General features: G+C 39.7%; 1 protein-coding gene across 1 annotated transcript; it reads right to left on the bottom strand.

The window, feature by feature from the left end:
* Nucleotides 1–4,304: 4,304 nt before the first annotated feature.
* Nucleotides 4,305–11,271, bottom strand: nacc1b (nucleus accumbens associated 1, BEN and BTB (POZ) domain containing b). Its single transcript, XM_056734456.1, is given in 6 exon segments — nt 4,305–4,968; nt 5,635–5,732; nt 6,428–6,713; nt 7,108–7,266; nt 7,269–8,095; nt 10,296–11,271. Coding segments are annotated over 5 exon segments (1,650 nt in total). The 5' UTR covers nt 8,071–8,095; nt 10,296–11,271; the 3' UTR covers nt 4,305–4,663.
* Nucleotides 11,272–12,140: the final 869 nt, after the last annotated feature.

Here is a 12,140-nt window from a genome sequence, read left to right as displayed (position 1 = left end):
GAGACAGAGAAAGAAAGTCAAGGTGCTATGGAACTGGTATACAAGTTTCCCTCTGCCTCACTGTCATGGGATGATCAAAAGATATACAGAAAACAATTCACACATGTTTTCTTACATTATTCTGATGACTTGCTGAGGTTTCTGGAGAGTTTGTTTTTAAATCATCAATTACTTTAAAAATCAGATGCAGAAACTGTAAAAAAAGTCTGCTATCCTATAGGGGTCACGTCACTTCTTTCCTTCCTTACAAACAGTCATTTAATAATTATATCATGATAAAAAGCATCATAGTTTAAATTCATAAAGTGTCCATCAAGAGAAAAAATTCTTTCTTTCCTCTGTTTGGATTATTATCTCAGATTGTAATTGCTATTTGCAAATCCTCATATTGCCCAGCTTCTCATAAAGTGTCATTTTAAATATTGATTGATTTGATCGTCACACTTGCAAACATCATCTAAAACAATTAATTCTAGTTATAAATACTGGCATTTTATATTTGGCAGTTAAAAACATTCCACTGGAAACTTTCTTTTGGTCAGGGGTTATTCAATTCAAAATAAAAATACAAGAATTTAATTCTTAAAGTTAAATAACAAGCAGTCATACTGCAGCTTTTCAACACAGATGAACCGCTTAGCAGTTCTTCTCTTACCGGCAGCCTTTATAAAAGATTCCCACCAGGTGGCGCATTTCTTTGTCAACAGCATGAGAGGCAGTACCAACATAATTTAAAGATTCTCTTCATCAGCAAAACATTTCAATACAAAATTGCTTTAAGACATAAGGGCATGCATAAAAACCACTATCTCTTGTTTTCTCTTCAGCCCCTAAACCTCTCCACTCGTGGACCCCACCTCAGAAATAACATTTCAACACAGTAAAATACTCTCTTAACTAATCTAATAGCCCTCCCAACACTTCCGTTTTATAAATGCAAAAATATGGCGTCCTCTTCTAGTTACGGTACATTTCATATTCCTTTACAAAATACTTAGCAGGTCTACAATCTATGTTAAAAATGAGTAGCATCTCTCAATGGCCAAGCACTACTCTATACTTGCTATAAAAACAAAATCAAACCATAAAAAAAAGAGTAAATGTCATGGTTCGTGTTAATCGTATTAGTTTTTTTGTTTGCGTCTTAACCTAAAGGGTAACATCATCTCTTGTTCTGCTTGACCTGCATGATACTCATAAACACTTCTCTCAATAGCTTAACTCATGATTCACCCTCATGCATCTGCAAGCGGGAGATGCAGGTTCCTGGTGGGACCCCTATATGAAATAGTTTCACTTAATCTCATCAGCTTCAGGTGACAGGCAAACATTCCTAGCCTATCATGTTAAAATGAGAAAAAACCACGTTGAGAATATTACAAATGAAAACATCGGTCTTATCGATCTGTACATCGGAGGATCCACATCCTCATTCCATGAGATGACGAAATGGTTATATTTGACTTCTATTTAAAAAAGGTGTTCAAAAACAGTAAACCATTTTGAACATGCATCTGTTGTATGAACAGAAGATTGGCACTCATTCAAACACACATCAGACCGTGTTTGAATTCGCATTTAGTTGCCTTCACTATTTTCCAAGCGCCAAAATTGGTTTAAAAGTTGGGCTGTTGAGAAACAGGAGGACCGCAATAGGATCAGGAATGCATATTAAAATGTAAATAAGTTGAATGTTACGACTTCATCGAAGTAAACGAAAGCAGACAAATCTGATTAAGATTTCAATGAGATTTAATGTTTTGTTTCGTTAATGTCGGATGCCTCCATTTGGGCAATGGCTCACTGCACCAGTTGTGTGTGTAAGACTCTGTGTGTGTGTTTGAGCATCCATCTCTTCGCCAATCCATTCCCTCCCCTTTCTGCTTGCGTCTGCGCTGCATATCCCTAACTGAGTCAGACAAAAACAAACAGAGCTCTGTGATCTCTGAATACACACATACCAGCCACCCGCCCCTCACATATACACACACCAACACCACCCACGCACCCTTTCAGACGTGCATTAGGCACATGAAAACCAAACATACAGTACACGCATATTTCAGAATATAAAACGGGACACACAAACGCTCCCTCCCACAGACACGCACATTCAAACAAAAGCACCGTCACAATCTTTGTTACTCTCTCTCTTTGCTGTACACCTCTTCGCATGAACATGTAGACAATAGCGCACGTCTCCAAAAATGGAAACGGCTCGAACGCAAAAAGGAGCAGAGCAGGCATGCATGCAGACCTAACCAGGCGTTCTGAACCCACAATCCCTTTCTCTTCTGTGTCGCACACTGGCTGTGTCAAAACTCCCAGCCAGAAACTTTACATCTTTAAAGGCAATTCTGAACAGTTCAGTGCAGATTTCTGTGCAAATATCTCACACTCATTCGATCTGTGATTAGTTTTAGTCTCTTGGGACCACGCTGCCTGCTTTTCTACCATGGCCTGGTCCAGTGCATTCGATTAACAAACGTGAGCTGCCATCTTTTAACAAACTTTCTTTTAAAGAAATTGAATAAAGTTCAAATGGAAGCATTGACTTCTTTTGAAAAGACACAAATGCCTTTTTTTTTAATAATGTTTAATATCGGGACTAGGGCTGGGTGATAAAACATTCACAAAGATTCTGGAAGTGTTATAGAAGAATATAAATTGCTTGATGAATTGTTGTAAGAGAAAAGTAGGGGGGTGCCCTATAGACACTTGAAGAATGATTGACAGGACTGTATAACCATCTCCCCCCGAACCTCCATTTAAAACGTTTTAAAGGTACAGTGTAAGAAATTTAACGTCATCTAGCGGTGAGATTACAAATTGTTACCAACTGCTCACTCCGTCGGTCCCTTTCGAAGCACTAGGGTGACTGACACAGAACAAAGATGACGTCATGTTTTTGCATCTATGCTGAAGGAGATAACGTATTTACTCTTCCATTTCTTTCAAATGGAATGAATTGACATGTGTGTCAATCCATAAAATATAACAGGACATTTTTCATACATAACGTCTCAATGTAAAAACATATTTGATGGAAATAATTTCTTTGATTGAAATGCAACTACAAATATTAAAAGGCTAAGAAATGTCAACCCACATTTTTCTGAAATATATCACCCAGCCCTAACTGTGACTACAAGTGTGTTCGAAGTGTTTTTGGCTTGAGGGTTGATCTTGTTCACACATGTCCAACCACAGTCTTTCTTCAGCCCTAACCGAAGCCAAACATTACAATCCACCATTACACGTTACATTTCCTAAAAAACATAAGTGTGCTTCAAATCCTTGAAGGTTCAGGTCGTGCTTTTGGTGTCTTAAAGTGTGCTAATGGTCTCTAACCTAAACATACTCTACCGACTCCGTTTCAGCTTCTGATGTCATGGTCAACCGCTCTCATCTCCAGAACCAGGATTAAAACTGCTTTTTTTTGTTAAAATAAAGTACTTCAAGAACAACTTCATTGAAAAATGAAATACCACCATCGACCGAGACACTTAAAACTGGCTTTTCAAATGACCATTAAATACAACTTACATAACAGCATCCACTTTAGTGGTTCACAAGCACTGCAGCTGAAGGACTAATGCCTGTTCAGTGCCAGTTTCTAATACTGCACATGGCCCATTTCATCAGGACATTAAATGTGTCACACATGCTCGGGCGTAGCATGTCAGAATGCGTCACGCAGCAGAAAGCGCCACACGCATGTGTAAGATGCATGAAGCAATCAGGTTTGAGATCATAAACTTCAGGTGCTACATACACGGACGCCAGTCCAACGATGATATTCTGTCTGTACTCACACAGCTATGGTTTACTCTAAACGCACACAAAAGATTATGTTTGGGAATGTCTTGGGGATTCATTGCTTTCCAAGTATTTGACAGCAATAAACTTGCCAATTTGTTAAAACTAAATAAAAAACGACATTAAACCTTGGTAATATACCAAAATAAAATATCAAACATTAATTTTGGATTTTGCTAATGCAAAATACATGCACATTTCATTTTTTCGTTTAAACTTTCAAGTGGACAACACATCATACATTTTGTTGATTCCAAAGGTGACAGACCCTCAATATCACACAACAGTAGTTTCAAACAGAGCAAAGAGGATCCATCTGCGTTTAACAATCATCAGTAACGAACTGCCTCTCATGGGACATTTGGCATTAAAATACTAAAAACATTTAAAATATGAAAGAAAAGAAAAGTTCTAATCTGTCTCGGGGTCGACGGGGAGCTCGGTAAGACAAAGAAATGGGGCCCAGAGAACAGTTTTACAGCTACTAAATATTTAAAGATGATCTTTAATCTAATGTTTAACAACAAACTTTCTAGATTCACCAAAAAGGTACATTCAGAACCAGGACAGTGGCTTCAGCCCTCATATTCTTCTCTGTCCCCCTCTTTGGAAATGTGTTTCAGCATGGTGAGGAGGACAGACACAAACTCAAAACAGTACAAGCAAACGCTCAACACTCAAACAGGGAAATACAAATGACCAGCTTTGGAAGCAGGATTTCAAAACAGTCTTCATTTACATGTTCTCCCCTCCAGCATGTTATCAATGCCCAAAGTGAAGGCAAGAAACGCGACAAGGAGAATGAATATCTAAAGTGGCGGCGTCACCATGGATACGTTACTCACTAAAACAAACCGCTACCATCCCCGCTCACCCCTTGCAGGGCATCTGTAGATGACTGGCCGGATTCAGAGGTCGTACCACCTTCCAGGGATCCTGTTTCAAAGGGGTGGTCCATCCCCAAGCCGTCAGACTCCATTTTGGCAGCGTCTGGAAGAAAGTTAGCATACGCATCGCTTTCTGCCATCAGGAGCTTCAGTTTGGGGATCCAGCTCTTACGTACCACACGACGCGCGTTAGTGCACATGTCTGCGGCGATGGCGTTCATTTCACTTTCTTTGAAACTAGGAGCAAAGTTCTGGCAGTAAACTGTGGACAGAGAGAAAAAAATCTCATTATTGCTTGCTATCAAACCATACAACAAGAAAGTGTTATCTAACACAACATTAAAAAGTTACTGTAGTTTAAAAACACACAAACCGATCTCTGTGTTTCTACGAACAGAGGCTGTTTTTATATGGCAAACGTGTCAAGTTTTCTGGAGGGGTTGAATGTGGTATCTATCTGTGCTAACAAATATAGGCTCAAGCAGACAATGTCAAATAATTTTAGCCTGAAAAGTACAAAAAATTGAACAATAATGTAGATGAAACCTCACATTACACACATTTGAAAACAAAAATCCTAATTAGAGATGCACTGATACTAAATTACTCCATTGATACCTATAGCAGAATATTCAGAATGAGGACTCATTTATTTTCTTCTGAATGTTAATAATTCATATAATGGCTATAAATATTGAACATCAAACTATTGATGTTTCCTAACATTTTCTATATACTGAGCACACATTCATTGCATTTTCCAGTCCCCTTTTGATATACAGGACATATCGGCCCTGATCATTGGCTGCTGTTGAAACTATTGCCCGATAGCTGATAGTGTGGAAAATTGCTTTGATCGATCGATGCCGATATTGGCCGATATATCAGTGCATCTCTAATCCTAATGCCACAATTATCAATAACTTACACTTGACAGAGTGGAGAACCCGACTGTCCAGTGGTTTGCGGTTCGGGTCATTTGTGGAGGATCGAATTCCAGTCCCACAGCTGTTTGCAAGAGTGCTTCTATAAGAACACGAAACAAGTAGAGTAAAATTACACCTGATGTATTAAAACCCAACCAGTTGCTTTAACGCTAAAACCAGTTATAGAGCAAATCATACTGTCAAGTACGATTTTACATCATTTAACAGTTTTACACCGACTTAAAGTACTGAACGTAAATAAAAATCATTTTTTATGTTCAAAAGGGATACTTCAGCCAAAAATGAAAATTCTTTCATCATTTATTCACCTTCAAGTTGTTCCAAATCTGTTTACATTTCTTTGTTCTGATGAATACAGAGAAAGATATTTGGAAGAATGCTTATAACCTTATAGCAGGAAAAATGAATTTAAAATGTATTTATGTTTTTAACGGAACAAAAAAATTATAAAGAAGTTGGAATTCATAAAGTTCTGGGGCACTTTTGACTAATATTGTATTTTTTCGTACTATGGGAGTCAATGGGGGGCAAAATCTATCCGGTTATGAGCATTCTTCCAAATATCTTTCTCTGTATTCATAGGAACAAATACATATATACAGATTGGAAACAACTCAAAGGTGAGTAAATGATGATAGAATCTTCATTTTTGAGTGAAGTATCCCTTTAAAACAGATGGCAACAGAGATTTCAAAGTAACGGGTGGCAGCTATAATAAGTCATTATTTAAATTCACTCATTTTATTTCGATTCGCTTTATATGACGTCACTCACCGGTCAAAGAAGGCAGCAAGTAGCCGTCTGAGCAATACTTTGTGCCGTGTGCCTGCGCTAACATGGCAGTTCATCAGCTGAGCTCGTGATATAAAGACACCGGTGCCAGTTACCAGCTCCAGTTTCTCAGCAGAATCACCTTCTTCGTAAAGTTTAACATGACAACGGTTTCCAATCTGTGCAATGAGCTCCGTGGGAAGAGATGCCAGTTCTTGCCGCACTCGAAATCCCCTTCCCCTTGATTCAACTGTGAGGTGTTCCGGAAGGGACTCCACACGTTCATTGGCTAAACCAGGAACACAGTGGTTATTTAAAAAAAAATGATTAAAACATTAAGCAGACACACATCTATTGCCACGTTGTGAATTTTCACGCAAAAATGAAAATGATTTCATTCCATACATAAAATTTTATATTTTTAAGAACATTGATGACCAAACAACTTTGGACCTCATTGACTTCCATTGTCTGGACACGAAAGCACATTTCTCAAAATATCTTCTTTCGTGTTTCACAGTAGAAAGAGTCAGATACAGCTTTTGAAACAAATGAGAGTCAGTAAATGATGATAGAATTTTTCATTTTGGGGTGAAGTACCCCTTTATTTACAAAATTAATCAATAGCTATCAATTTCTAATAATGGTTCAACTTTGATGAGTGACCAGCCGTTTTCTCTTACCTGTTGTCCCTACATTCAGCATGCTGTACATAGTGTACATGTTACAGATCTGTCTGTACTGCTCTTCTGCCGTCTCCTCTGTAATTTCCTCCTCCTCCTCATCCTCATGGTAGGAGATCGGTGAGTCACTCGTGTACATGCTGGGGGTTCCGGGCTGGTGCCATCCGGCGTGCTACCGCTGTTGTTGTTATTATTGTTGCTGTTACTCGTACCACTTCCAGCCAATACAGGTGCACTCTGGGGCATTGTCCCACTTACTCCGCGTGGCACCTCCTGTGAATAACGGGGAGCTTTCCTAATGCCTCCCCCTCCTCCAGATCCTTCACGACTGCCCCCTTCCCACAGACGCTTCGCGACCGGAGCGCAAACCACCGAATACGGCGATGCTTCTTGTAGGGGCTGCTGGGCCTGTATCAGCTGCTCCGTCTTCACCCTGGACACCAACGGAAGTGGCGTGAGGCAGGAGGCGGGGCGAGCCGCTGTTGTGGCGACCACAGCCCCACCTCCTCCCGTTTGCGTGACAGGGCTCTGGGGTTCCGATGAAGGCATTTCTTCCACGTGAAGACCCTGCGAGTCACAACTCGGCGAGCTGACTTTCAGGAAGAACTCAGTGCCCTTTTCCATAATCTGCTGTATCTGCAAGAATCCCGCCGTGTACATTAAGAGAAACTGATCTCCCAAGTTCATGCTTAGTCGTCCGGTGTAGCAGAAAGAGAGGATCTGCTGGAAACTCTGAGGCTGAACAGCTGGTGGTAACTCCACAACAGAGCTCTTGTTGCCGGAGTTGAATATATCTCGAAAGTAGGAGCTGCTGGCGGCTAGGACTGCCCGGTGGGCTTTAAACGTGTGACCCTTAACCACCACTGACACGTCACAATACAGACCCTGAAGCCTTTGTTCATTTAGACATTCTAAAACATTGTTGCCAAAGTTGGGAATCGCCATCTGCAGCATCTGAGCCATGTCGTAACGCCCAGAACTACAGGATCTGTGAAAACAAAACAAAATTTGAAAATAAATATTAATAAAAATAACAATAATTTATTGTTGTGGTTTATTAATACAAAATAACTTTACATCAATAGTATAGTGGAATCTCTAATTTTTATAGGTGTTTTTTCTAATATAACATAAATAAAACACATAAAACTAAATGCACTTAAAATATAAACTATAATAGTGCACACATTATATGTATGAGTTTAAGAATTGAACAAAAATATTATATGCAAAAATGTTTTTAATACACAAAATCACATGACAGGCCTAGAGCAAACTTGGAGTCATGATGTGAGAACATGATAGCGCGTGAGGTACTTATGGTGGGGAAACACAACGGCAGATGCGTTTATCTTACATAATAGTGCATATGTTTTTCTTTTAAGAAATTTGAGGGACACTTGCCACAATTATATTCCTAATAAGTAAGGTTAAACATTACTGTGGCCAAAGGCGAGAGGAGTGCGGCGAGGGGTGGTCCAGGAACTCTGATTGGTATATAATCGTAACGACTGAGAAAGGGGACGAGCTTACTAAAGGTGATATCATGTAAAACCAGATTGGAGAACAATTTAAGATTTCTGTATTAAGTGTGGAGTCAGATGCACAGATCACTTCCGATGAAATCTTAATATCTCACAATAAAGATTGAACACTTGGCATCTGAAATCCCTTGTCTCTGAGACTTCTTTCTGCGTTGGAAGGTCGATTCGCTTGAACAATAGCTATATATATTATTTATTATGTAAATATGTATTTTTAATGTTTTGATAAATATTACATGCTTTTAAAAAAATGATCTAGAAATACAAGCGTCAAAAATGTGCCTTCATAAAATCTGGAACCACCACACAAACTGTATATTATCTACTGTATTCCTACAGATGCATAGAGACAGTGGATTGTCTGTTTCAACTCCAGGGTGAGTGAGTGCTTGCAAACTAACAAACAATGTCTTATGATCACGTAGTCCGTAATAAAGAAAGAGAAAATGCTCCACAAGAAAACAGATATGTACAGACTATTCCTGATAAAACCAGAGAACTAGAGCATATTATCCCTAAAGTTAATTCTTTTTTAAAACCGAAGACCATTTCCTCTCTAAACCAAAGGTCAGCGTTTAATCAACAAAACCGTAAAACCATTAACATTGAGACAGAAACTGAATACTTATAAGAGATTCATATTTATTAAGATAAATAGACATGCCTGTAATGACTATCCATCTATGGGTCACTTATCAGTCAAGCAGGATTATGACAAATTCAACCTGTAATTTTATACACCGCAGACGCAGAACATGAATGCATGCAACATTAAGTTAAAAAGTTATATTTCAATATAAGGGTCATCATCAGGCAGAAAGTAGGAATGTTGTGGTGAAGGAGATCCAAGGTCTTCGGGAGACCGACCCAAAAACGTACGTACATTTTTTGTACCTGCCCTGATTATTAATCTACACAAACGTATGTCTGATAGTATTTAATCTGCTGCTATTGTTCACATAACGTTTTAAAATGTCTTTAACAATGCAATCAACAACAAATCTGTATTCAAAACCACAAGATTTGCAGGTAATTAAAAAAGGGACTTATGGAAATACACTGCCATGACTAGAAAGTTCCCTTTAACACAATCAAAAACAGGTATGAGCAGTTTCACACGAGCTCTCTTCTCCATAAAGGTCGACAATGAGGTCAAAGCAATGCTCATATAAAGCAGATCAAAGATGAGGTTGTTTGAGCAGTAAAGTTATGCATTTACTGCACAAACTATATTGTAAAGATGCACTTTAATATTCTTAGTATCCCGAATAATACAATCCTATTAAATAAAACGAATAAGAAATAGTACCATAATCAGCATAACTAGTATAAATCTTAATTTCTCCCATCCACATGCCACATAGTTTAAGGGTTAAAGCTAACGTTAGTCCATTAGCTACTAGCAGTAACATCATAAAGGAGCAAATAAATATTCTCAAAATGAGGTATATAAACTTAGTCTCAAAGTAACCTTATACTTTTAATCGATTATTGATCCCAATGAAGCAGCATTAGCGAAAAGTGCCTTTTAAAAATGATCCTCACTATGTGTCTCCCATTCGCTATCGCTGTTTTCCAACAACAAAATCACAACAGTTTTGATTAAAAATATCATTATTATAAATTGACAATATAAGATCTCACTGTTATATGCCGACGGTGTTTGCGTGATGTGGACGCCAGCGGCAGGACTGCTGTAACCGGTGAGTGTACGTGCCCGCGCCGCTGCCCAGCAGGACACGAGCTCCGGGTTGGCACGGGCCCCGGGGGGCAAAGAATCCGAAATAATACCTGATCTCCACACTTGAAGCGGTGGCACTGAGCGCGCAGCCAAAAATGCGACACCCCAAAGAACGCTGTCACCAAAATAGTCTATAAGATGAATTATTTAGGAGCCAACATCCGTTTCTCTCGCCCCCTTGGTGCCAACGCAACGCTATAAAATAATGTCGGGTTGAGTCACAGTCCACGGCCACCATCACACGCCGGGATATCTTTACCCAAATCGATTCGAGTCATCCTGCAACACAAGATATGCATGCGTTGAGTCATTTCCCAACCGCGGACGTATGCAAACTATAGCTTCTTAAGTATTCATATTTGTCTGCACGCGGTGCTATGGTTGTATTTACATAAAATATTCAGTTGATAAATTCTACTCCATTTTGCACGACGGGGGAGGCAGGGCTCGGCTCCAGATTTTCCCGACATCAACAGGTTATCCCGGGACAAATGCAGCAACTGGGGGGCGAGCCAGTCCCATCCGCAAGACACAATTAACCACTTGACGCCTGAAAGCGTTGCGCGTAAATGTAACTCTTCGCTTACAATAACCCTGAAAACAACCCGACGGGCGTCTAGAAACACGTGCTGCGATTGCAATGCACGTTGCTTATGACAAGAAAGTTGGAAAGTCCAATAAAAGACAAAGATGATGCATGCAGCATACGGCCATTTCTCAAGACTGAGTCATTTAAGTGGTTAAACTTTTTGCAAACCCATCCCCCATCCAAATGCAACTGCACACCTTCGCAAAAACAATACCGTATTCTTAAAAATCCCCGTAAGACTCAAAATATAAGTGTCCCGCACTCATCCAGCCCCGCGCGCCCGCGCGCTCTATGACCCCACACATAGTGGCGTGAACCTCTCGTGCATGCGTAAAAGACTCACCCCCTCGCTTGCAATCGGCTGTGAAGTGTTTCAATGGAGGAGTCAGACTCTTCTCTGTCTCGATCTCTTTCTACTGGCAGCCATTCATCGTGAATATACAGGCAAAGATCCCGAGCGCAGAATTATCGAGGGGTGCATCATTTTTCACCCCTTCGGGACGCACGTAGAGCACAGAATCGCCGATCACAGTCAGACTGTAAATGATATTAGTGAAGTCCACTTTTGGGTCTGTGCATGTAGCCGGTGTATTTCGCGCGCTCTTGACCGATCGGGAGGCACGAGACCCCCGTAGCTCATACTGTAGTGCTGGGAAAGTGAGCTGTGTCTAGACTCTGTACAGGTGAACCCCTGGAGGGGTGTTGGTGCTACGCGCACAGCATGCCAACTCTGGAAAACAGATGCACGTACTAAACGCCCCCTTGTGTAGTGATAATTGTGGAGAAATGATTGGGGGCTGTAAGACTCAATGGAGTTTGACTAGGATAGAGTTTATGTGCAGACTAAATACATTTGGTGAAGTATTGGGGGTTCAATAAATATCAATTTTATCTTTAAAACTTGAATTTATGTTTTGATTTTTTTTAATGTATATATAAGCACGCAGTATACAAACTCATAAAGGATCGGGAATATAAAAGGCAAAATATTAATGTTACATCTTTTTTTAGGGTAATGTGAAAAATAATTTAAACATGACATTTAAGCATCAGCCATACAGAATAATTATGTCTCAAACAAATGATGTTATACAAAATTTTAACATATGCAATGAAAAGTAGTCCTTAGCAATAAAAAGTGCCCACCAAATCACTTAGA

This window comes from Triplophysa dalaica, chromosome 21 (genome assembly GCF_015846415.1).
Source record: "Triplophysa dalaica isolate WHDGS20190420 chromosome 21, ASM1584641v1, whole genome shotgun sequence".
In the NCBI taxonomy this organism is placed as follows: Eukaryota; Metazoa; Chordata; class Actinopteri; order Cypriniformes; family Nemacheilidae; genus Triplophysa; species Triplophysa dalaica.
This window is presented reverse-complemented; position numbering and strand designations above follow the sequence as displayed.